We start from the raw sequence: 27,393 nt of genomic DNA on the forward strand, positions 1-27,393 counted from the left end.
CCAACAGAAATACTAGCCCTTAGAATGAATGAGTTTCGAGTAAAAGTAGTAGAAATGGATTTAGCCCTTTGAAGAGTTACCTTGAGGAAAGAAGTAGAATTACACTCAACTTAGTTAAATGGACCAAACTCACTTTCTGCAAATATGTATAAGGGATAATTAGGAGCAACGAAAAATTATGAAAGAACAGGAATGCACTAACAGATTTATCATGAGGCTGAGAGAATAAACAAAGAGTAAGTGAAGTTTTGTGTGTAAAATCAGAAATCCTGAACAAAGTGGGCTCCCTGAGGAAGGATAAAAGGTTCCCAGGGGTCTAATTGGAGCTAGCCGCCGGCCTCCACCAGAGCCAGAGCAATGCCAGATCCGAGCTGCGTCTGCAATCTACACCACAGCTCATGGCAACACCGGATCCTTAACCCACTAAGCAAGGCCAGGGATCAAACCTGCAACCTCATGGTTCCTAGTCGGATTCTTTTAACCACTGCACCACGACGGGAGCTCCTTGTTTTCGTTTTGTTTTTGTTTTTTTAATTAAATCCAACATGAGCGCTGTGGGCAGTTTGGTTACCTTGCAGATATTAAGCTTAGAAACGGTATATATTTCGGATTTTTAATTTTTATTCACTTCCATATAACAGCATATATAAAATGTTGCACAGACAAAAAGCATTTCTGAAACTTTGTCACTCCTTTGAGGTTGGCACAGATTACATAACTTCGGGGGAAAAAAAAATCAATGGTGGAAGAATTTTCATCTCTAAGGGTAGATTTTATTTGGAGACAGCCAAAAGTCATTTGAGACTAAGTCAGATTAGATCAGGTAAACATAATTTTTAGAGAAATAAGCATGTAAAAGGATGATCTATTTTACTGTTAAAATATCTCACAGCATGCCACCCTCAAAGGAAACTATTTTTACTGGGATACATAAGTAATTGTTTTTAGAGTTTTGTTTAGGGTACAGAAATATGTATCTGATTTTATGATACTACAGGTAAAATGGGCATATCTAAGGGAAAACTATAAAATATTTAGCTTCTTTGGAGGCCAGGTAATAAGGTTTCCATCAACCTGCTATGGCTTTGCAATGGTAAGCAGCTTTTGTATCAAATGTGGAGTGACAGCTCTGCTTGACTTAAATATGAGTGATGCAGCTGTTGGGAAGCAGGAAATGGTGCTGGATTACACACAGACAACCAAAACTAACACAAACACACATACACTTCCTGGTATGTAAATTATTTTTGAGGTTTGAGATCTCCTTTTACAGAATTTAGTATATAACAGATTCAAAAACCAAACTTCTTGACCTCCCAATATTAAATAACTGAATGTGCAAAAAGAACCACCATTAAATAGCACATCAAAAGCTATACATTTTCTATGAAACAATATGTGCACAGATTTTCAAAGCTGTGAAAATGCAATAAAGAGCACAACACATTTTGGTCACTTTATTAAATGACATTAAATAGTTTAAGTTTCAACTACCAAACAGCACTTTGAATGGTGAAAACACATTTAGTATTATTGTCATACTCGAATGCTTTTCTTTAAAAACACAATTCCAGTCCTTATATATATATTACAAAACAGCCTTAAAGGAAGAAGTGACATCTTTTCTACAGTACTTAAGATACTCAATACAGAACTGAAAAGCAGTCTAACAGAAACAAAGGCAAGTCTTCACAGCTGTATGATTTCAGCAGCCAAAGCTGGATGATGGACTGAAACATTACTATACAACTGGGACAAAACATATACAATATCACAATACTAAGCAAAAACGCTTTACACCCAAAGAAATAAAACAGGTTACAAAATGTGGAGAATTTAGCAGGCAAAACTGTATTACAAGCAACATTTTAAAACATCATTTTTTTAAGCCATTGCAACTATTCAAAACATCTAAAACAAATATAAAAATGAGCCTTTTAGTATCTTATTGATGTGATTTTGTCTTTAAATATTTGTTAAAGCTTGATGTTATACTCAAAGTACATATTATGTAGCTAAAATGTCAAGTGAAGAAGAGTGTATGCAAAGTGGTCCAAGTTTTATCTCAAACTCTCTTATTTCCAATTAATCCATCTATGTGTTATTCTTTAAGTCATAGTTTGATCCATGGTGAAAAAGGTTTAGAAGGTTGCCTAAAATTTTGACATCTATGTCTTTGAGTAAGTAATTAGACCATGTTGAAAGTTCTGAGGTCTAGCAAATCAGGTTTAAAGTATTCTGGACTTGTAGAAGAAATACCAACTGATAACAGCTGGCAAGAGTACACTGTCTTCAAATATTTATCTCATAAATCTTGTCTTTTTCATTTCTTTTATAGTAAAAACACATCCCCCAATGATATAAATTTGAGTATACGGCTGGCATAATATCCAAATATATGGAATTTGTTGGTGATAACTCACCATGGGAAGGTAAGGGGTGGATCCACCAAACCTCAAAATTCTATATGACAAACCTAGTGCTCTTGGATGTTTTACCACTAGTTCCTTCATGATAAAAGTAGAATCTCTTAATCCTCCAAACAACTGAAAACAGTTTCAGCTAATGTCAAACTCTTTCTAATCCAGTGATACCTAGAGCAAATACTCTACCCCACTTTCTTTTTTTTATGGAATTCGTTAATTATTTCCACTACCTGTTATGTCACCATCTCAAAAATGGTTTTGCCATGTTGTAGTTGACTCTCATAGTCTATCTTTTTCATTGAGAAACTCAAGCAAACAAATTGTACATGAATAAACTTATAGGTCATTTTTACAGGCCTGGGGTAAGAAAAATGACAATGTAATGACTTTCTAGTAAAACCTCATAAAAGGGTATTAGATGAATTAATTTTAATCAGAAAACTGCTTCACAGATCTAAACCAAAAAAAAAAAATCAAGCTTTGAAACATAATTTATGTAAGAAAACATAGTTGGGAAAAAACACAATGATGAGAGAAAAGAAGATGAGCATAGAAGCCAGTGATCCTTATCTTTAGGAGGAATTATTTCACAATACTGACAGTACTGGGAATTGTTAAAGCACATTCGTCATGTGAACTTAAAGTCAGCAATGGTTCTGCCATTTTGATGTTTATAAAACAGGGTGTGAACCTAACAACCACAAAGTCATCCATAACCTCCTAAAATGCTAGAACTTAATTTTGTTAGTACACATCCTACTGCCAGCAACAGGATGAAGCACTAGCAATGGCACCAAGCAGTTAAGAGATGTGCTTTATATTAGTGCCAGGAGAAAGAAAATTCATGTGTGGAAGATAATCCACAACCCTGAAATTTTACCAGTAATTATTTCAGCACATATAACTGAAAATAAAAAATGGCAGAAAGACTAAAGAAGAAAAAAGAATTCTCTTCTTAGGCTGTACTTAAGGCTGTTTATACAATGCTAGGATAACTGCAAGACTCCTCCAAGTTTTAGAGCAGTAGTATTTAAGAATATTGCACACAATTCTGTGTAAAAGATAACCCTTAGTTTCTAGCTTTCAGTCACAGAGATGATATAGCAGGAGCCCAGTTTCAGACTTCAGTCAAAGGAACATTTAAAACCATTTCAATCACTTTAATCAAGAAATGGATTAGTAAGTACAAAAGTATTTGATAACTTGAGGAATCAACTCTAAGAACTCAGCTGTGTGTTTTTATATGTAAAGAATGAATATATAAATCTGTATTCTTTCATAAATTCTTTAATTTTATGACAATTTTATGGTTGCTAAAAGCAGGCATAAAAATTTAGAGAGGAAGTCTGTGGAGTTGTTACTGTTATGGAAAGACTTGTTTTCACTGAAAACAATTTGAAAGATCTTCTGTACTCAATGTGTGTAAGAAGATTCTAGGCAACATCACTGACAAGTGTCAGGAAGAAATGGTATGCCCTATTAAAAAAAATTTAAAACTAATATGGAAGATTGGCATTTAAGGGGACCAAACTATTTATACAGTTGAGTTCTGTTAAGTCATTGATTCCTAAAAAAATAAAAGATCTTTCTATGATTTTAACAATCTTTTAATCTTTTAGTGCAAAATCACATTGATTTCCCTTGGGAAGGTCCTGGATTTTTGCTTCTCATTGGGGGTGGTGCACGCTGTAATGGTGGTGGCTGCATACCACCAGCCACTGACTGATACATTCCTCTCATATCAATCTGCTGGTAGTTAGAAGGATTCATGATTAAATTTGGAGGCTTTGGCATCATGAGGTGACCCAGTGTTGCTTGTTGATAAGTCATTTGCTGCTGTTGCTGCTGATTGTACTGCTGCTGGAGCCTTCGGTTCATAAGTATCCGCTGGACACAGCTGATTAACTAAAGAGAGAAAAGGGAGCTGTTACAAGTGCATGACCTGTCTCAAAGTGGCAGTATCAAGTTTTGAGTTGAAATCAATTTGTTAAGGGGGTACCATACCAAAAGGCAAACACATTATTGTTATCACCATTACTAATTTGATGTCATTCACAGGACCATTACTGTAGAAACTGGTTAGTAACACCATTTAGGGCTAAATTCTCTTAATGACTTGACTATTGTAGTGCAAGCCACATTTAGGTTAGTTGCCATAGTAACCCGTCCAACACTGTGATTAGTCTCAAGTATTAGTTACAGCACTTATTGTCAAGTCTCCTTTGTCATTCTCTTGAATATTTCACATGATGACAGACAAATAAACATTTTTAGTGACAAACATCAAAGGGAAAAGGCACTTGCAGTGGGAATAATTCCTACCTGGGATGTCTCAAATTCCTTAAGATAATTTAAAACCACATAATTCTACAGTGCTTTCTAAGTAAAATTCATACCACAGAAATTGATTCCCTGGTGTCAAGAGTTGAAATTTTCCAGTGCAAGGCTGATGGCTGGCAAAGGACTGTGCTGAGAAAGATGATCAAGGATTCTGCAATATGTTAGTCTTTTAAGAATTAAATAATTTAGTAGGAACCTGTGCCATATATAGCTCCATATTTACTGTCAAATACATTAAAAAGTATGGAAGTCGTTTAAAAGTAGTAAATGTGGTAAAAAGTTTGGCATAAATTCCTTTTCAGATGTCTAGAATACAAAAAAAAAAAAATAAAATTATATGGAAGAAATCCTACATAAACTTCAAGGAGACCCATTTGGGAAGTTGTTGCTCCTTTGCAATAAAAGACAAATTTTACTTGACATTACTATGTTTTTGGATGAAATTTCTTCTGGGAATAACCAATGACCATTCATTCATCTGTCCATATAAGGGATGGTTAATGACACAGATATCACACAAACCCATTATTATAAATTCAAGAAAATTAAACACAACCTAGAGATAGTCCGAATTCTTACCATCTGTTGTTTTGTCAATACATCATTGTAGATTGCTTCTCTTCGTTTAACATCAAGCTCCTGGCTGGCTTGTCTACTTAATGCTAACGCCTGTACCTGGGCCTCTGAGAGATTCATGTTTTCCTTCCACTAAAAGAAAAGTTTCTATTTACTCCTTATTGCAGTAGAATTGAGGAAAAACAATTAAGGTACTTAAAGATATTCAGGATTTTTAAAGTTTTTTTCCCCCTTTCCTTTATTCATTTCTAAAGAAAACAATGATTAAAAGCAGGGTACTAAGTTGTCCACTGTTACACAAGGGTTAGATATGTTTGGAATAAAACTATTTGCATTTAGCATCACATATGTAAGAGTAACTTGATCCCCATGCTGTACAGCAGGAAAAAATAAATAAATAAATAAATAAATAAGGAAAGAGAAATCAAAGTATTACTTTAGATATTTTGTGATAGCATTAATAAAAATAATTTTCATCAATAAAAAACTATTTGCATTTAATTTGTGTAACTGGTAATTAAAATGTTTATATAAACAATGCATAGATTTCTCTGATTTTCCAATTTTGAGATTTTAAATTTCTCTTTTGTGCCAACATCTAGGTAAAACTGCTGAATTATATATTATATATAGTTTGGCACTATTATCCAGTTTACTAATATTTTACTATTGCAAACCAAATTATAAGAATTATATTCTTCTCACAGAAGTACTGAAGCAAACAACAATTAAAAGTTAAAACAAATGGTGGGGGGAGAACATAAATTGCAAGTGGAGTAAGACAATTGCCAATTAACTTACTACAGCTGAAATTATATCTTCAAGAGGCTGAATCCTCACTGCTGTCACACTGTTTGTTGCTTCCACAACTTTTTCTCTTCCTTGATTAATGAGGTCCTAGAAGAGTGCAAGAAATTATTTTTACCATGGCATGTAAAAGACAGCATAGTTTTAAATTATAGGGATCCCCCTCTTGCCAATTTATAGCACTTGGTTTTAAAACTCTTTGAATAATCAAAAAGAACAGCAAAATTCAGCATCAAAAAATGGAGTAAAACTCATCAGTCAAGGTCTTCAGAGGTGTGGGTTTTATTGCAATAATAATTTAAATGACTCCATAAGCACATTTAAAAAAGAAAACCATGGATTCAGTTAGGGTATTAAATTATTGGTATATTAAAACTTAGTCTTTCTTATTCATAATTGATTCTAGTTTTAAATTATTTCATGATACTATGCATTATTATATACTTAATGCTGCATCTATATTACATTAGAATGTAAATCAATGTGTGCATATTTATCCTACTTTCAAACAAGCAAGTAATTTGTTTATTCAAAATATTTTATAACTGAAGAAAGTGCTATTTCCCAAGCCAGTCAGCTGCCCTATTGTTCCTTAATTAAAATAATTCAAACTATATTAATTCAAGGCCTGATTCCCTTGTGCTCTGAATAAACCACATTTTATTCTCTTCTATGCTGGTTCAAAAAGGTCAACAAATAAAAGAAAAATTTCTTGGTCTATTTAGAGGTAATCTTTTGGAGAATGTGATATTCCTGCATAGGGAACCTTCAACAACAGGGCATTTGAAAATGCCTTTAATTCAAGTTAAACTACTTTTGTACTTCACAACTTACCTCCAGCTGTTGATTACTCATTGCTGACAGGGCTCCCAAATTGAAAGGAATATAAGGAGTTTGAGAGTTGAAACTGACAGGGGGTAAATTGGTCCCAGTTGGTATGTTGAAACGCATGGTCAGTCCCTAAAAACAAAAAATTATGCACTTTCCACATTGTGATTTAAAACTTGAAATTCTACATCACCTACTGGTTTAAAAAAAAAAAAATCCACATTCTCAGATCTAGGAAATTATTAACACTCACTCACACACAAACAAAACACCCTTTTTAGCCGAAACCAAGATCTTATTACATAGAAAGCTTTAACCCCTAAAGGTGTACTCTTTTTCTGATAATTCCCACAGAATGGAGCAACTCAGAATTCTGATGAAACTCCTAAAATCACATTAACATTAAAGAAGTTGGGTACAATGAGTTAGGAGTTTAAAAGGGATTCAGGTATTAGGATTAGGTTTCCCATACTCAGGCACATTTTTGCTCAAGTGGGGTGGTATTTAAAAAGACATGGAACTATTTTAAATAAAGTTGCTGCTGGAGACTGACATTAATGTCCAATAATTTTTGTGTTCTGATATTCAGTCAAAACTTAGATTTCATAGTAAACATGCTAAAGCCACATTTAGTCCTATCTCCAAACTCTAAGCCCCTATATGTCTATTTCTACAGTGAGGGTGTTGATAGAAGTTAAGTGATGCTAAATATATAGCTTCTCACTAATCTCTCAATTTAGCAAGTGCTAAGCAGAAATGAGGTTACTACTCTTTAAGAGGAAAATATTTTTTCTCTCCTCTCTTCCCACTCTATCACCAAAGGTAGCCAAAGCCTATATACAGACTCTCATACTTGGGGACTCTGATCCTTAAGATTCATTATATTATCACCTGTTCCAAATGTGACCCTTTTCTTCCTCATTGTTCCTTAAAATGTCTAACATAAAAACAAAATCCAAAAAGTACTTCAAATGCACTACCTTCTTTTCTGCTTCATACTCAGCCCAAGCTGCTTTTCTTTCTTCTTCAGTCAACTCTTCCTCTTCTTTGTGGTCCAAAAGAGAATCATGTTCATGATATCCTACAATGTGTTCTTTATGTATTTGAAGAAGTTCTGCAAGAATGGTGTCCTGTTTAGAGGGGTTGAAATAACAGAGAATTATTTCCTCCCTCTGGATCGTATTTCCATACTTCTTTTGGTCTACTGTTAGACCAGAAACTAGAAACTGACTCCTATACATATTTACTACATGCAATATCAGTCTATTATGTAAGAATGTCATGTTTATACAGCATGTTCTAGGGGTTTAATTTTTTTTTTTTTAATTTTTGCCTGCACCCATGGCATGTGGAAGTTCCCAGACTAGGGATTGAACCATGCCACAGCAGTGACCCAAGCCACTGCAGTGACAACCCCGGATCCTTAACCCACTACACCACGAGGGAACTCCTAGGGTTTTATTTATTTATTTTGCTTTTTAGGGCCACATTTGTGGCATATGGAAGTTCCCAGGCGAGGGGTCGAATCAGAGCTGCTGCAGCCAGCCTATACCACAGCCACAGTGAGGCCAGATCCAAGATGCATCTGCAACCTACACTACAGCTCATGGCAATGTCAGATCTTTAACCACGGAGTAAGGCCAGGAATCAAACCCGAATCCTCATGGATACTGGTTGGGTTCATAACCCTCTAAGCCACAAGTAAAACTCCTAAGAGTTTAATTTTTTTCTTTCCCCACTGTACAGCAAGGGGGTCAGGTTATCCTTACATGTATACATTACAATTACATTTTCCCCCCACCCTTTCTTCTGTTGCAACATGAGTATCTAGACAAAGTTCTCAATGCTATTCAGCAGGATCTCCTTGTAAATCTATTCTAAGTTGTGTCTGATAAGCCCAAGCTCCCGATCCCTCCCACTCCCTCCCCCTCCCATCAGGCAGCCACAAGTCTCTTCTCCAAGTCCATGATTTTCTTTTCTGTGGAGATGTTCATTTGTGCTGGATATTAGATTCCAGTTATAAGTGATATCATATGGTATTTGTCTTTGTCTTTCTGGCTCATTTCACTCAGGATGAGAGTCTCTAGCTCCATCCATGTTGCTGCAAATGGCATTATGTCATTCTTTCTTATGGCTGAGTAGTATTCCATTGTGTATATATACCACCTCTTCCGAATCCAATCATCTGTCGATGGACATTTGGGTTTTTTCCATGTCCCGGCTATTGTGAATAGTGCTGCAATGAACATGCGGGTGCACGTGTCTCTTTTAAGTAGAGTTTTGTCCGGATAGATGCCCAAGAGTGGGATTGCGGGGTCATATGGAAGTTCTATGGATAGATTTCTAAGGTATCTCCAAACTGTTCTCCATAGTGGCTGTACCAGTTTCCATTCCCACCAACAGTGCAGGAGGGTTGCCTTTTCTCCACAGCCCCTCCAGCACTTGTTATTTGTGGATTTATTAATGATGGCCATTCTGACTGGTGTGAGGTGATATCTCATGGTAGTTTTGATTTGCATTTCTCTTATAATCAGCGATGTTGAGCATTTTTTCATGTGTTTGTTGGCCATCTGTATATCTTCTTTGGAGAAATGTCCATTCAGGTCTTTTGCCCATTTTTCCATTGATTGATTGGCTTTTTTGCTGTTGGGTTGTATAAGTTGTTTATATATTCTAGAGATTAAGCCCTTGTCGGTTGCATCATTTGAAACTGTTTTCTCCCATTCTGTAAGTTGTCTTTTTGTTTTCTTTTGGGTTTCCTTTGCTGTGCAAAAGCTTTTCAGTTTGATGAGGTCCCATGGGTTTATTTTTGCTCTAATTTCTATTGCTTTGGGAGACTGACCTGAGAAAATATTCATGATGTTGATGTCAGAGAGTGTTTTGCCTATGTTTTCTTCTAGGAGTTTGATGGTGTCCTGTCGTATATTTAAGTCTTTCATCCATTTTGAGTTTATTTTTGTGCATGGTGTGAGGGTGTGTTCTAGTTTCATTGCTTTGCATGCAGCTGTCCAGGTTTCCCAGCAATGCTTGCTGAATAGACTTTCTTTTTCCCATTTGATGTTCTTGCCTCCCTTGTCAAAGATTAATTGACCATAGGTGGGTGTCAGGGTTTATTTCCGGATTCTCTATTCTGTTCCAATGACAACTTTTCATCCAAGGTTTTTTGCTCTTTTTTCTAATTTTTTTCATATGTATTTTGTTTTGTGCTTTGTTCTGGATTGATAATAAATGCTAACATAAGTCTGGTAATTCAGAGATTACACTGAATGGTTGTGCTAAAAATCATGGCTCCTCCTGTTCATACATATTTCACAACTCTATTTTCACAATTACTTTAGATACCAACCAATATACTAACAAAAACCAATTCTAAATTAATCAAAACAGGTACATAACAGTTTAACTGGAACATATAGTCTTTCTTATTTCAATTGTCTAAGGTCAAATATAAATTACACTGTAGGGACCTGCAGATCAAATTTAAAATGATATATACTATTTATCAATTTATTATTGTAGCATCTTTTTTTTTTTGAAGTCATGATGTCTCAAGTTAGTCTTTTAAGGTTAAAAAAATTAAAATCTTAGGAGTTCCCGTTGTGGCTCAGCAGAGTATCCATGAGGATGCGGGTTTAATCCCTGGCCTCACTCAGTGGGTTAAGGATCCAGTGTTGCTGTGAGCTGTGGTGTACGTCACAAACGTGGCTGAGATCCTGAGCTGCTATGGCACAGGCCGTCAGCTGCAGCTCCAATGTGACCCCTCGCCTGGGAACTTCCATATGCTGCAGATGTGGCCTTAAAAAGCAAATAAATAAATAAATAAGCAAGCTTAAAGGGAGTTCCTTTGTGGCTTAGCCATATTAAAGGGGCACATGTGCCTGTCTGATAAATCAATTCACCATCAACCCGCTGCATCCACAAGGGGACTCCAAGGAACTGATTTTCTTAATGGATACACCTGTAACTGAGATTTTATAATTCATTTTGAATGCACATACTTTTTCTCTCATTGAAAGCAGAAAACATTAAAAAAGCAAGAAGGCTTAAGAATGTCTACTAGGAGTTCCCGTCATGGCTTAGTGGTTAACGAATCCGACTAGGAACCATGAGGTTGCAGGTTCAATCCCTGGCCTTGCTCAGTGGGTTAAGGATCTGGTGTTGCCGTGAGCTGTAGTGTAGGTTGCAGACACGGCTCAGACCCTGCGTTGTTGTGGTTCTGGCATAGGCTGGCGGCTACAGCTCCGATTGGACCCCTAACCTGGGAACCTCCATATGCCACGGGAGTGGCCCTAGAAAAGGCAAAAAGACAAAAAAAAAAAAAAAGAAAGTCTACTGGTGGAACATATATGCTAACAGGTTTAGCTCTTTTGAAATGTTAACTATACATTTCTCTGATGTACCAGTTTATAAATCTGCCATCAAAGCTGACTTCTCTGGCCTATGGCATACAGAACAGATTTATCATCATTAGATAGATCTCCAAAGTTCAGAGTTACTGACCAGGCAGGCAGAGAGATAGGGCAGTCTGAATTAAATTCTGTTAAAAGATAATGCTTCTTTAGCTGTGTCTTTCCTGTGCTCACTCCCCAAGCATGACTCAGGAGAGAGGTATGTAATAAAACCAGATAACATTGACTAATATTTTTAGCAAGTGACCATGCCAAATACAATTAGAAAAGTCAGCTGTTCTACAAAATACCAACTAAATTACAAGGTAGAAGTGTTCTATGGATAGTCCCTAATTTTACTTTTGTCTGACAATAAGTGATGTTCTTAACCACAGTGAAAAATCACTTCATTTCTCTAAGAAGGCAATCAAAGGGAAGGACCAGAACTGAATTTATTTTCAGCTGTGTGGTTCTCTCCATAATACTGGATAATAACTTAATGTAGGTATGACCATAAGTTAAACATGGATGAAATACTATACATTCACATGTGTAACAGGATAATATAAGAATAGCAGGAATATAAACCAACTATAATATAAAAAATAAAAATCATTATAAAAAAAAGAATAGCAGGAATGAGACACCCAATTCTTTGGAAATAAACAGTATGTCAATTAAGTGTAGTGTTTATTTCTCAATTATAAATACAATAATCATACATTAACTACTTTTTTATGGTTAAAAGAAAAGCCTTTTCAGAAATGCATGTATACATATACACACAAATACACTCATTTATACCCTTTAAAAACATGTCTGTGATATCAGGGAGCTTTATCAAGTTAGTCCTTAGCATCCTGTAAATACAAAGTCCAAATTTATAACCTTGATATTGGCAGAAACTGGTGTCCAGAGAGACAAAGTAAACTTTTTTTCCAATCGCAGAACTAAGGACTAACTGGGACTAGAAAATATATTTCCTGAGTCCGATAGGAATGATCATTCTATCACACGGTAAAGAACGACTGATTTCTTGAAGCATGGTTCCTTCATTTCCCAGATCTATTCTTTTAATAAAAGAAAAATCTCCTAAAGAGTTCTAGGGGAAGGAGAAATCTAAGGAGATCTATTATTTTTTTCATTTTTAACAGTTTTTTTCTTTTTAAAGTTTTTAAAACATGCTAATTTTCTTAAAGAAAATATATAAACTGAAACAAACACAATTCTTAAGACACAGACTTGTGAAAGGCCAATTCATGCTTAGCCTAAACCTGACATGAACTATTTTATCATTTTCATCTTCAAGAGATATTAATCTTAGGAAATCCCATTTCAAAACCTTTAAATATCTTCTCCCTACCAATTCCAGATTTAAGATCTATGCTATCATGTCAAACATGATTGCCTAATTAAGGTCATTATTACGATAGAGGTTCAGTTTCTGCCCATGCAATACCACTTATTTTGAGCAACAATCAACTAAAATGACAACAAGTCAGAGGAAGAGTATATGTAACTTAAGTTTTGCATCATTAAAAAATTTCGGGAGTTCCCACTGTGGCTCAGTGGTTAAGACTCTCTGACTAGTATCCATGAGAATGTGGGCCTGGCCTCACTGGGTTAAGGATCCAGTATTGCCTCGAGCTACAGTGTAGGTCGCAGATGCATCTCAGATCCAGCATTGCTGTGGCTGTGGCATAAGCCGGCAGCTGCAGCTCCAATTTGACCCCTAGCTCTGGGAACTTCCATATGCTGCAGGTGCAACCCTAAAAAGAAAACCAACAAACAAACAAATAAAAGGATGACTGTTTAAAGAAAATTTGGATGCTTTTCTGAAAACTTTACCTGTCTCCTAACATCAGTCAAAAAAAAAAAAAATCAATCACATTGCTTTTACTGGCTATGATATTCCTTTATTTTCAAATAATTTTTTAAAAATTTTAATGGAAATGATACTATATCCTATTATAAAACCTGGAGATAACTACTGGTAACATTTGTTGTATACTCCTCCACACATTTACACTTGAACACACATGCACACATGTGTAAACATTTTTACATTAAAATGGGATTGTAGTATACATAGTTTAGAAACCTAATTTTCTGCCTTAATATCCTTCGTGGACATCATTTTACACTAAATACAAACCTTCCATCTTTTTTTTTTTTTTGGTCTTTTTAGGGCTCCACTTGTGGCATATGGAGGTTTTCGGGCTAGGGGTCAAATTGGAGCTACAGCCGCCAGCCTACGCCACAGCCACAGCAACGCAGGATCCAAGCCACATCTGCAACTTACACCACAGCTCACGGCGACGCCAGATTTTTAACCCACTGAGCGAAGCCAGGGATCATACCCGCAACCTCATGGTTCCTAGTCGGATTTGTTTCCGCTGCACCACAACGGGAACTCCCCTTCATCATTTTTAATGGCTGCAAGGTATATGCTTTATCATTCAATTATTCTTTTGCTGAAGTTAAGATATTTATGCCATTTAGAGTTTCTAATTATTAATCAAATCTGCAATAAAACAGGTTAATGGATAAATTTTCAACCACTTGTTCATATAATAACATGCCAACAATACTTGGACTTAGACAAATATGTTTACCCTGATTTTAACAAAAAAAAAAGATACTATATTAACTGACTTTTATAGAACAAGATTCATTTATACATTTCAGAAGAAGGAAAGCAGAAATCCATTTTTCCTCCAGAGTGCTGGGTAAGACACAAATAATAGAAGATACAGGATTTTTGATACAAACTATTTCTCTACATCTTTCCCTTTTAAATTAATCATAGCATACTATCAATGCAAGAAACAGATGATGAGATTAAAAGGGCAAAAATATTTGTAACAGGATCCTCAGAATATTTTTTTGGGAAAAGTAGTTTTGCAAAGTCTACAGCAAGTTATAAAAGTTAATAAAGAAAAACTTCATCCTAATATACAACATAATTGTAGAGAAGTTTCTTGTTTTTTCCCTTTGAAACATTTATATTAGTTGCTATAGTAACACTATTATTGAAAACAATACTGGAACAAAATCTATAGTCACTAGGCCAACAGTCATCAAAATGAGGTTTAAATTACATCCAAATGTGTACCTTTGCTTTTCTTTGTCTAAACTTTATTTTTCCTCAAATAAGTGAAAAAGCTTACAAGCTGGGAAAAGCATGGTCCATATATTCGAGCTAATAACCTAAATTAGGTTGAGTTTTAAAATGACTAGTTTAATTAATAAAACAAAATTAATGATAAAATATAAGTTTAAACTAATTTATTTAGAAGTTTAAAGTATTTGGCAAGCTGACAAAAATTTCCATTTAATTAATTCTGAAATTCAACCTTGAAAATAAAATTTTTAAAAAACAATCAAGGCTTTGCCTAGGGGTAGGGGCAGGGGTTTGCCATGTTTCAAAATATTTTGCTTGTCATCACTTTGAATTTGAGTTTTATAATATCTGGAAATAAAACGTCAATAGAATTCTTAAGTGCCATAGGACCCACTAAAAAGGCTATGAATAAAAATCCTTTTATTACTTAAATAACTCTAGGTTCTTAATAAACTTAATATACCTGGTCAAAAAAGTTTCTACTTTCAAATTTAAAGACTGCTTCTTCCCAAACTACACAAGAAAAAAAAAATGCAATGTATCTGATAAGTAACTAGAGAGCTATTGAATGAAGTTCACATACATATCAGATTTTTAGGTAGGTCAAGAGCACATAACCCTTACCAAAGGGCATTTATAAATACATCCAGATTCTCAAATTGTAGGTATAAATAAGATGGTGACAACTACAAACTTGTCACTTTTAAGGAAAGAAAAAGCTGGCCTGCCAAACTGACACTGGTGGAGGGTGAAAAACAGAATCTCCTTTGATAAGAATGCTTTATACTCAATTTAACATTTAAAGAACTAGATACTATATTTAGCATTTAACCTATAAAAACTGGTTATCCATTATAATTCTTACACATGCCATGTGCCATTCACTGTGAGGCAGAGTGTCATTCTAGATTTTATTTGACTGTCGTCACTTTCGAGAGGTTGCAGCTTTCCAAGTGCAGCCTGCATTTGGAACACAATTCTCATGTTATACAATCTGGAGTTTATCTCTTTATTAACATTGTTACATTCTCTAACTCAACCATAGGTGTGCTTATTAAAAATATATAAGATATATGAAATAGGAGGGAAAGCAGGTATTTGTAATTTGGAATTACATTTAAAGAAAGAAAACATTGAAGTTCCCATTGTGGCTCACTGGAAAGAAATCTGACTATCCATGAGGACACAGGCTCGATCCCTGGCCTCGCTCAGTGGGTTAAGGATCCAGCATTGCTGTGAGCTGTGGTAGGTCACAGATGCACCTTGGAACCTGTGTTGCTCTAACTGTGGCTTTAGGCCAGCGGCTATAGCTCTGATTTGACCCCTAGCCTGGGAACCTACATATGCTGTGGATGTGGCCCTAAAAAGACAACAACAACAAAATATAAAAGAATTTTTAAAAATAAAACATTAAAAGGTAAAATGGTTTAAAAATGACATAAATAAGACAACCTAGCAATTCTTAAATTGACCAAATCTCTCCCACAGTTTTATATTCTTTTAAGGGTCCAAAGTAATAAATTTGATATAAAAAGCTTAGTCATGAAAACATCAGTAATTGAAGAGACAGAAATGAGACATCACCTATTGAACTCTCTTGTAAGTACCACAGATTCAATTTTCCACTGTTCCTACTCCTGGAAGTGTTACAGGACACATTTGAACCAAACAAACTCAGTAACAGAATTTAGAATGTTAATACAGTTATGTGGCACTCAAGTACCTATATCAATTCAGAATCGCTGATCATTGTCAACATGTTAATTATGCCCTTCTGCACTCTCCTAAATTAAAATAGAAAAAAAAACAAAAGGACATATAGCCTTGTTTACCAAGTTTTTCTCTACAATAGACAATTTTATGACCAGACTGCTTAAAATATAAACATCAGTGTAATTTTGCTGGGTTCAACTGATTTGATAAAAAGACTTGTGTCACTCTTCTGAATTTCAGAGGAAGTTTAATGGCAGAATTTAAATGAAAAAATACATATATATGTATACAATTATCTATATCTATACATATCCTTGTAAACTGAGAGGCTTTATATGCAATGGTTAAGATCACAGGCTCTAGAGTACAGCTACCCAACAATACACTGGGCAATGATGGAAATGTTCTCTGTCTGCACTGTCCAATATGGCAGCTACTAGTAGCCACATGTGACTACTGACCATCTGAAATGTGACTAGTTGGACTCTCTAATATTACACATCTTGATAACACTGCAAGTGCCTTTCCATAAACTCATAGTACTGATTAAGAAGAAAGTGTGTAAGATGGCAGAGTAGAAGGACTAAAGCTGACCTTCTCTCATAAAAGCAACAAAATTACAGCCAACTACTGAATAACTTTCAACAAACCATCAAAAAAGATATCCTATTCCAGAGACAAGAGGAAGCAACATCAAGATGGTAAGAGGGGTGATTATGCAATATAAACAACCCCAAACCCACCAGGTGGGCAGGCCACAGACTGGAAAGTAACAACATCACAGAGGCCCACCCACAGGAGTGAAAGTTTTGAGCCACATGTCAGGTTCCCATGCTTGGGATCTGGCACTGGGAGAAGGAGCTCCTGGAGAATTCAAAGTTGAGGGCCAGCAGGGCTTGTGTACAGGGAGCTCCACAGTACTGGGAGAAATGGAGACTCCATTCTTGAAAGGTGCACACAGGCTTTCATGTGCACTGGGTGCCAGGGCAAAGCAGAGACTCCACAGGAATCTGGGTCAGACCTGACTGCAATTCTTGGAGCATCTCCTGTGAAAACAAGGGGTGACTGTGGCTCATTGTGGGGGAAGTACATTGAGGCAAAAGTCTTGGGAATACTCATCAGCATGAACTCCTCTAGAGGTGGCCATTCTGGAAAAATTTGGCCCCATGCATCAGGGTTGAGAAGCCCTAGGCCAAACAATAATCCGGGTGGAAACAGCCCCACCCATCAGCAAACAGGCTGCCTAAAGAATACCCCCCAGGCACAAAACCACCTCTAATCACACCCAGAGACAAAAACCCACCCACCAAGGGGATAAGAATGAGCTATACATACCAGTGGGCAGGTCCCAGTCCCTTTCATCAGGAAGCCTGCAGCAAGCCCCCAGACCAACTTCAGCCACAAGAGAGTCAGACATCAGAACCAAGTGAGGCTATAACCCTATTGCCTGCAATAAGGGGACCACACACAAAAAAATCTATACAAAATGAAAAGGCAAAGAATTATGACTGAGATAAGGGAACAAGGAAAAACCCCAGAAAAACAGATAAGTGATCTGGAGATTGCCAACCTCCAAGTAAAAGACTTTAGACTAATGATAGTAAAGATGATTCAAGATATTGGAAATAAACTAGGGGCAAAGATTGATAAATTAAAAGAAACACTGAACAAAAGAAATATAAGATTTAAAGATTAAGCAAGCAGAGATACAAAAATACAATAACTGAAATAAAAGATTCACTAGAAGGAACCAATAGTAGAATAGAGGAGGCAGAAGAATGAATAAGTGAGGTGGAAGACAGATGGTGGAAATCAATGATGTGGAATAGGAAAGACAAGAAAAATTGAAAAAAAATGAAAACAGTATAAGAGAACTCCAGGACATTAAACTCACCAACATCCATATTATAGGGTGCCAGAAGGAGAAGAGAAATAGAAAGGGCCAGAGAAAATATCTGAAGAGATAACTGCTGAAAACCTTCATAACACGGGGAAGGAATCAGTCACTTAAATCCAGGAAGAATAATGAGTACCATATAAAATAAACCCAAAGAGGAATAAACACCCCAAGACACATATTAATCAAACTGACCAAAATTAAAGACGAAGAGAAAATATTGAAAGCAGTCAGGAAAAAGGAACAAATAACATATGAGGAAACCCCTATAAGATTATAGGCTGATTTTCCAGCAAAAAAACTTCAGGCTAGAAGGGAGTGGCACAATATACTTAAAAGTGATGAAAGGAAAAAACCTCTGAACAGGATTACTCTACCAAGAAAGGCTCTCATTCAAATTTGAAGGAGACATCAAAAGCTTTACAGACAAGCAAAAGCTAAGAGAATTCAGCAACACTAAATCAGCTTTACAACAAACACTAAAGGAACTTCTCTAGGTGGAAAATGCCACAACTAGAAACAAAAATATTACAAATGATAAGGCTCACTGGTAAAGGCATACATAGAGTAAAGATAGGAGATCATCCACACACAAATATGCTACCAAAACCAGAAATCATGAAGACAGTACCAATGCAGGATACTGGAGATGCACTTGCAACTAAGAGACCAACAACTTAAAACAATCTTGTATATATATATAGACTCCTATATCAAAACTTCATGGTAACTGCAAACCAAAAATCTACAATAGACATACACACAAATAAGAAAAAGCAATCCAAACACAACACTAAAGATAGTCATCAAACCAGAAGAGACGAGAACAAGAGGAGAGAGGAGAAAAAATACCAAAAAAACAAATCCAAAACAATTAGTAAAACGCCAATAAGAACATACATATCAATAATTACCTTAAACATAAATGGACTAAACGCCCCAACTAAAAGACATAGAGGCTGAATGGATTAAAAAATAAGACCCATATATATGCTGTCTTCAAAAGACCCATACAAATTGAAAGTGAGAGGATGGAAGAAAATATTCCATGCAAGTGGAAATCTAAAGAAAGCTGGAGTAGTAATACTCATATCAGACAAAATAGACCTTAAAATAAAGAATATTATAAGAGAAAAAGAAGGACATTACATAATGATCAAAGGATCAATCCAAAAGGAAGATATAACAACTGTAAATATATATATGCACTCAACTTAGGATCACATCAATACATAAGGCAACTGCTCACAACCTTAAAAGGAGAAATTGACAATAACACAATCATAGTGAGGGACTTTAACACCCCACTTACAGCAATGGACAGATCATGCAGATAGAAAACCAACAAGGAAACAAAGGCCTTGAATGATGCATTCGACTTGATGGACTTAATAGATATTTATAGGACATTCCATCCAAAAGTAGCAGAATACACATTCTTCTTAAGTGCACACGGAACATTCTCTAGGATAGAACACATCTGGGCCACAAATCAAGCCTTGGCAAATTTAAGGAAATTGAAATCATATCTGACTACAAAGCTATAGGTCTGGAAATCAACAAGAAAAAAACTGCAAACAACACAAACAAGTGAAAACTAAACAACATGCTACTAGAAAACCAATGGATCATTGAAGAAAGCAAAGAGGAAATTAAAAAACACCTAAAAGCAAATGAAAACAAAACACAACACTCTAAAACTTATGGGATGCAGCAAAAGCAGTTCTAAGAGGGAAGTTTATAGAAATACAAGCCTACCTCAGGAAACAAAAAAATCTCAATAAACAACCAAACTTTACACTTAGAGCAACTAGAGAGAGAAGATAGACAAAACCCAAAGTTAGCAGAAGGAAAGAAATCATAACGATCAGAGCAGAAATAAAAGAAATAGAAACAAAGAAAACCATAGAAAAGATCAATGAAACTAAAAGCTGGTTCTTTGAAAAGATAAACGAAATTGATAAACCCATAGCCATACTCATTAAAAAAAAAAGAGTACTCAATAAAATTAGAAATGAAAAAGGAGAAGTTACAATGGACATAACAGAACTACAAAGGATTATAAGAGATTACTACAAGCAACTATATGCCAATAAAATGGACAACCTAAAAGAAATGGACAAATTCTTAGAAAAGTACAATCTACCAAGACTAAACCAAGATGAAATAGAAAAGACAGATGGACCAATCACAAGTACTGAAATTGAAACTGTAATTTAAAAACTTCCAACAAACAAAAGTCCAGGACCAGATGGCTTCGCAATAGAATTCTATCAAACATTTAGAGAAGACTTAACACCTATACTTCTGAAACTATTCCAAAAAACTGCAGAGGATGGAACACTTCCAAACTCATTCTATGAGGCCACCATCAACCTGATACCAAAATCAAAGATACCACATACAAAAAAGAGAAAATTACAGGCCAATAGCACTAATGAACATAGATGCAAAATTCCTCAACAAAATACTAGCAAACTGAAACCTGCAATACATTAAAAGGATTGTATACCATGATCAAGTGGGATTTATCCCAGGGATGCAAGGATTTTTCAATATCCGCAAATCAATCAGTGATACACCACATTAACAAACTGAAGAATAGAAACCTTATGATCCTTTCAATAGATGCAGAAAAAGCTTTTGACAAAACCCAACACTCATTTCTGATAAAGACCCTCCAGCAAGTGGGCAGAGAGGGAACCTACCTCAACATGATAAAGGCCATATATGGCAAACCCACAGCTAACACCATTCTCAATAGTAAAAAGCTGAAAGAATTCCCACTAAGGTAGGAACAAGACAAGGATGTCTGCTCTTGCTACTACTATTCAACATAGTTTTGGAAGTCCTGGCCATAGCAATCAGAGAAGAAAAAGAAATAAAAAGAATCCAAATTGGAAAGGAAGAAGTAAAAATATCACTATTTGCAGATGACATCATACTATACCTAGAGAATCCTAAAGACTCTACCAGAAAACTGTTAGAGCTCATCCACGAATTTGGCAAAATCACAGGATACAAAATTAATACACAGAAATCAACTATATTTCTATATAATAGCAATGAAAGATCAGAAAGAGATATTAGCAAAACAATCCCATTTACCATTGCATCAAAAAGAATAAAATAGCTAGGAGTAAACCTACCTAAAGAGACAAAAGACCTGTACTCTGAAAACTATAAGACACTGATGAAAGAAATCAAAGATGACACAAACAGATGGAAAGACATACCATGCTCTTGGATTGGAAAAATCAATATTGTCAAAATGACTATACTACCCAAGGCAACCTACAGATTCAATGCAATCCCTATCAAATTACCAATGGCATTTTTCCCAGAACTAGAATAAAATATTTTAAAGTTTGTTTGGAAGCACAAAAGACCCAGAATAGCCAAAGACATCCTGAAAAAGAAAAATGGAGCTTGAGGAATTAGGTGCCCTGTCTTCCGACTATACTACAAAGCTATAGTCATCAGAATAGTATGGTACTGGTACAAAAATGGAAATAAAAATCAGTGGAACAGGATAGAGAGCCTAGAATTAAACTCACACACCTAACATCAACTAATCTATTACAAAGGAGGCAAAACAATAAAATGGAAAAAAGACATTTCCTTCACAGTAAGTGGTGCTGGGAAAACTGGACAGCTACATGTAAAAGAATGAAGTTAGAATACTCAACACCATACACAAAAATAAACTCAAAATGGATTAAAGACCTAAACATAAGACTGGATACAATAAAACTCTTAGAGGAAAATATAGGCTAAATATTCTCTGACATGAACCACAGCATTATCTTCTCAGATCCACCTCCTAGAGTAATGACAACTAAAACAAAAATAAACATATGGGGAGTTCCTGTTGTGGCTCAGTGGTTAATGAACCAGACTACTATCCATGAGTACATGGGTTCGATCCCTGGCCTTGCTCAGTAGGTTAAGGATCTGGTATTGCTCTGAGCTGTGGCAAGGGTTGCAGATGCACCTTGGATCCTATGCTGCTGTGGCTGTAATGTAGGCCAGCAGCTGCAGTTCCAATTCAACCCCTAGCCTGGGAACCTCCATATGCCGCCATGTAGGGCCCTGAAAAGACAAAAAACAACACACACAAAAAAAAAATTAAAAAATTTATTTTAAATAAACAGGACTTAATTAAACTTAAAAGTTTTTCCACAGCAAAGGAAACCCTAAACAAAAAGCTAACCTACAAAATGGGAGAAAATATTTGTAAAAGAAGTGATTGACAAGGGATTAATCTCCAAAATATATAAACACCTCCTGCAGCTTAATACCAGAAAACAAACAACCCCATTAAGAAATGGGCAGGACAAACGAATCTATTATCCATGAGTTCTCAGGTTTGAACCCTGGCTTCACTCTGGTGTTGCCATGAGCTGTGGTGTATGTAGGTCACAAACGTGGCTCAGATCTCAACTTTCTGTGGCTGTGGTGTAGGCCGGCTGCTACAGCTCCAAGTTACAGCCTGGGAACTCCAGCTACAGCCTGGGAACTTCCATATGCTGTGTGTGGCCCTAGAAAAAAAAGGGGGGGGCAGATCTAAATGGACAATTCTCCAAAGAAGACATACGGATGGCCAAAAACACATGAAAAAATGTTCAACATTACTAATTATTAGAAAAATGCAAATCAAAACTACTATGAGGTACCACCTGACACCAGCCAGAATAGCCATCATCAAAACGTCTACAAACAATAAATGCCTAGAGGGTGTGGAGAAAAGAGAACCTTTTACACTTGGTGGGAGTGTAAATTGGTGCAACCACTAAGGAAAACAGTATGGAGATTCCTCAAAAAACTAAAAATAGAATTATCATATGATCCAGCAATCCCACTCCTGGGCATCTATCTATCCAAAGAAAACCAAAACTTGAAAAGATGTATGTACCCCTATGTTCATTGCAACACTATATACAATATGGTATTGTACATGGAAGACTTGGAAGCAACCTAAATGTCTATCAACAGAGGAGTAGCTAAAGAAGACGTGGTACATATACACAATGAAATATTACTCAGCCATAAAAAGAAATGAAATATTAGCATTTGCAGCATCATGAACAGACCTAGAAATTATCATGCTAAATTAATCCGTGTGACACAAACATCATATGCTATCACTTATATGTGAAATCTAAAAAAACGGATACAATCAACTTCTTTGCAAAATAGAACCTGAGTCATAGACTTTGAAAAACTTATGTTTACCAAAGGAGAGAGTTTGTGGGGGAGGGATGGGCTGGGGGTTTGGGATAGAAATGTTGTAAAATTATGTTGTAATGATGGTCGTATAACTATAGACATAATAAAATTCACTGAGGTTTTTTTTTTTTTTAAGAAGAAAGTGTTTTTTTTTTCTTTTTTTTAAAGAAGAAAGTGGAGAAAAGGGAACCTTTGTGCACTGTTTGGTGGGAATGTAAATTGGTGCAGCCAATATGGGAAACAGTATGGAGCTTCCTCAAAAGACTAAAAATAGTACTATCATATGATCCAGTAATTTCTCTTCTGGGTATTTATCCAAAGGAAATAAAAACACCAACTCAAAAGGATATCTGCATTTTCATGTTCAATGCAGCATTATTTACAACAGCCAAGACATGGAAATAACCTAAGTGTCCTACCATGGATGAACGGATTAAAAATGTGGTATATACACACAGTGGAATAATATTGAGCCATAAAAAAGGAAATTCCAGAGTTTCCTGGCGGCACAGTAGGTTAAGGACCTGCTGTTATCGCTGCTATGGCTTGAGTATGATCCCTGGCCTGGGAACATCCACATTCCCTGGGTGCAGCCCACCCCCTTAAAAAGGGGAGGAAATTTGCCATTTGTAACAAAATGGACAGACCTTGAGGGAATTATGCTAAGTGAAATAAATCATACTGAGGAAGATAAACACCATATTATCTCACTTACATGTGGAATCTAAAAAAGCTAAAATTATAGAAACAGAGAGTAGAGTAATGGGTACCAGGAGTTGGGGTGTGTATGTGAAATGGGGAGATGTTTGTCCCAGGGTACAAACTTGCGGTTATGTGTAAGTTCTGGTGAATAATGAGCACAGCATGTTGGTTATAGTTAATAACACTGTATATATCTGAAAGTTGCTAAAAGAGCAGATCTTAAGGTTCTCATCAAAAAAAGTTATAATTATGGAAAAAATTATAACTATGTGTGGTGATATTAACTAGACTTATTACAATCATTCTGCAATATATACATATATCAAATCATTATGTTATACATCTGAAATATGTTTTTCCTATTTTAAGTATTTTATATCTGTTAATTCTTTTTTAATTTTATTTTTTATTACTCAGTGAATTTATTACATTTACAGTTGTACAATGATCATTACAATACAATTTTATAGGATTTCCATCCCACAACCCCAGTGCATCCCCCCACCCCCCGAACTGTCTTTGGAAACCATAAGTTTTTCAAAGTCTGTGAGTCAGTATCTGTTCTGCAAAGAAGTTCATTCTGAAATTAATATAATGTTATATATCAATTATATCTCAATGGAAAAGAAAGCTGGATATAAAAAAAGAAAAAAGTGTGAAGTCCTATCAAAGGAGAGTGCTTCAATTTACTATTTTCACAAGTTTATTCACACAACGTAATAATGTCAGCACAGCAGAGTGTTTTGGTTAAAGACTATGGGCTCTGGAGTCATTGGACTGAGATCAAATGCAGGTGATACCACTTCTCTCTGTCATAATTTCATCACCTAGAAATAAATGCTACTGGCTTCATAAGGTGGTTATAAGGATTAAATAATTCAATGGTAGTAAAGCTTCTAATATAGTACCTAGCATACAAAGCACTCAATAAACCTAAGCAACTGTTCATTATTCTTATTAATTCAAAGGTTTAGCTGATAATAATTTTAAAGGTGGATCATACTCCTACATACCTTGTACACACAACAGCAGTGGACCTTGTTAAAAATACAGATTCCCAGGACCCATTCCCAGAAACTGATATGGTAGGTCTTGAATGAAGCCAAGAATCTACATTTTTATCAAGCTGTCAGGTGATTCTGATGCAGGCTAGTACAAGGAATGTTAACCATTGCCTTAGCTTGCAATTTTAGGACAAAAATGTATTTGTTCATTGTCACACTTTCACTGAATACATGCTATGTGCTAGGTATTATGCCAGGTGCTTGGGATACAGTGATGAAGATACACTGATAAAATCCCTGCCCACATAGGCTAGTAAGAACCATAGAATCTAGAAAGAACAGGTCTACATTTTATCTGTAAGTCCAAAAAAGTTTCTATCACTTAATGCATATATATTCAATGAGCATTTACTAAATATAAACCTGGTATTTTATTTTTTTAATTGGGGTATAGTGGATATACAATGTTGTGTTAGTTTCAGGTATACAACAAAGTGATTCAGTTATATATATTTTTCTTCAGATTGTTTTCTCTTATAGGTTATTAAACTTCAGAATTTCCATGATCCACAGTAGTAGGTATTCCTAGTGCTTCAAAAGGAGACACTTTCTGAAATCTAACCCAAAACCACCCCCCCACCCCCGCAAGCTCACCTTCTACCCCCAACTCTGCAGTAAGATGCCTCATATATGTTGATGTTTCCATTAGCAATGATTTGTAAAACAGCTTGCCATTTACAAGCTGTTACAGAGACTGCCATTCAAGGGCATCATTGGTACCATGATCTCTTTAACCCAGACGGTTTCCCTAAAATACTTGTTGACTTTGGCCCCTTAGTTTTTCTTGTGTTATAAGGTAATACAATCAAAGTATGATACAATTCAGCACTATTTAAAAGCATGCTAAGTCTATTAACACGTATTTAACATCCTTGTGAAAGGATGCTAGAAGCACTCATTCAGTTTTTAAAATTACTGGTTATCACAGCTGGCTATAAGGTAGACAATTCTTCTAAAGTTGTATGTATTAAGGGGAAAAATCTTTGAATATTAGGAATAATAGTTTGTAGTCAAATACATGCTAACATCATTGGAAGTGATGATCAATATCTAGTAACTAAATATTATCATATTCCCTCCTCTTGATTATAATTGATCTTTGGGAGAGTTAAAGCCTCAAATACCTACCTCTTCTATGGTTTAGCTGAGATTACTGCTTCTGGTCTCTAAATGTTTTTTGTTTTTTTGTTTTTTTTGTCTTTTTGCTATTTCTTGGGCCGCCCCTGCAGCATATGGAGGTTTCCAGGCTAGGGGTCAAATCGGAGCCATAGCCACCGGCCTACGCCAGAGCCACAGCAACGCGGGATCCGAGCCGCGTCTGCAACCTACACCACAGCTCACGGCAACGCCGGATCATTAACCCACTGAGCAAGGGCAGGGATTGAACCCGCAACCTCATGGTTCCTAGTCGGATTCGTTAACCACTGCACCACGACGGGAACTCCTCTAAATGTTTTTAGTCTTCTACTGATCTGCGGTTTATAGCTGAGATTACTGCTTCTGGTCTCTAAATGTTTTTAGTCTTCTACTGATCTGTCATATGTCAAGCTTAATCTTTTAAGGATCAGGACCTCATATGACTCCTCTGAAATTCAAAAAACTTAATTCCATACTGGTTTCAGAGAAATGAACCAAGTATAACGGCAATAATAATAACTGTGGAAGCAAAAATGGCAGCTAACATTTGAGCACTTATTATGTACTAGGCAGTGTGCTTTAAATGGATTATTTCTTCTGTGAGGTAGGTACAATTATTTTCTTATCTTCTTAAGGGAAGCAAGGCTTGGAAAGCTTACATGGCTTGACTAAAAATTCCACCCTAAAAAGGGTGATTGGCAGATTACTTGTGAAAGGAAAGGGCTTAAAGCATTTGCTCTTTTTACTTGGTCAACCATCCCAGAAAACACTGAATGGGAAACGTTACAATCTACAAAGAAATGGCTGAATTAAAACAATTTTTCAAGAGTTTATTATGATTATTGGTAGTCTGTTCTTATTCAAATGAATAATAATCATTTTCATGCCAGTGAATACAAATGTAGAAACAATATAAGAACTTTTTTTTATTAAATAATAAACATACTGAACTGTGATAAAAGAGGCAGAGACATAGACAATGACATCAAACCTCATATATGCTTATGAGTATTCAATTATGAGCATGGCTCCTTAGAGGTACATGTCAACAAAATTTGGGCTCATGTGCCACCATGTGGTTAATACACTATAGGTTAACATTTGCCCTACAATTAAATGGGTCCTTTCAAACTTTTATTTTCAAAAGTAAATGCATGCAAGT

The 27,393-nt window shown here is 35.7% G+C and overlaps 1 protein-coding gene across 6 annotated transcripts in view; it reads right to left on the minus strand.

Moving 5' to 3' along the window:
* Positions 1 to 599: 599 nt before the first annotated feature.
* Positions 600 to 27,393, minus strand: part of ATRX (ATRX chromatin remodeler) — a 293,130-nt gene continuing 266,336 nt past the window's right edge. For all 6 annotated transcript variants that reach the window (XM_047765775.1, XM_047765772.1, XM_047765770.1 and 3 more), the window contains 5 exons: positions 7,958 to 8,107; positions 6,984 to 7,109; positions 6,144 to 6,239; positions 5,346 to 5,474; positions 600 to 4,331 (listed from right to left, as the gene is read on the minus strand). In XM_047765775.1, the coding sequence (XP_047621731.1) occupies positions 4,053 to 4,331; positions 5,346 to 5,474; positions 6,144 to 6,239; positions 6,984 to 7,109; positions 7,958 to 8,107 (780 nt within the window). In that variant the 3' untranslated portion in view covers positions 600 to 4,052. The remainder of the gene's footprint in view (positions 4,332 to 5,345; positions 5,475 to 6,143; positions 6,240 to 6,983; positions 7,110 to 7,957; positions 8,108 to 27,393) is intronic.

Source organism: Phacochoerus africanus, chromosome X, assembly GCF_016906955.1.
Source record: "Phacochoerus africanus isolate WHEZ1 chromosome X, ROS_Pafr_v1, whole genome shotgun sequence".
In the NCBI taxonomy this organism is placed as follows: Eukaryota; Metazoa; Chordata; class Mammalia; order Artiodactyla; family Suidae; genus Phacochoerus; species Phacochoerus africanus.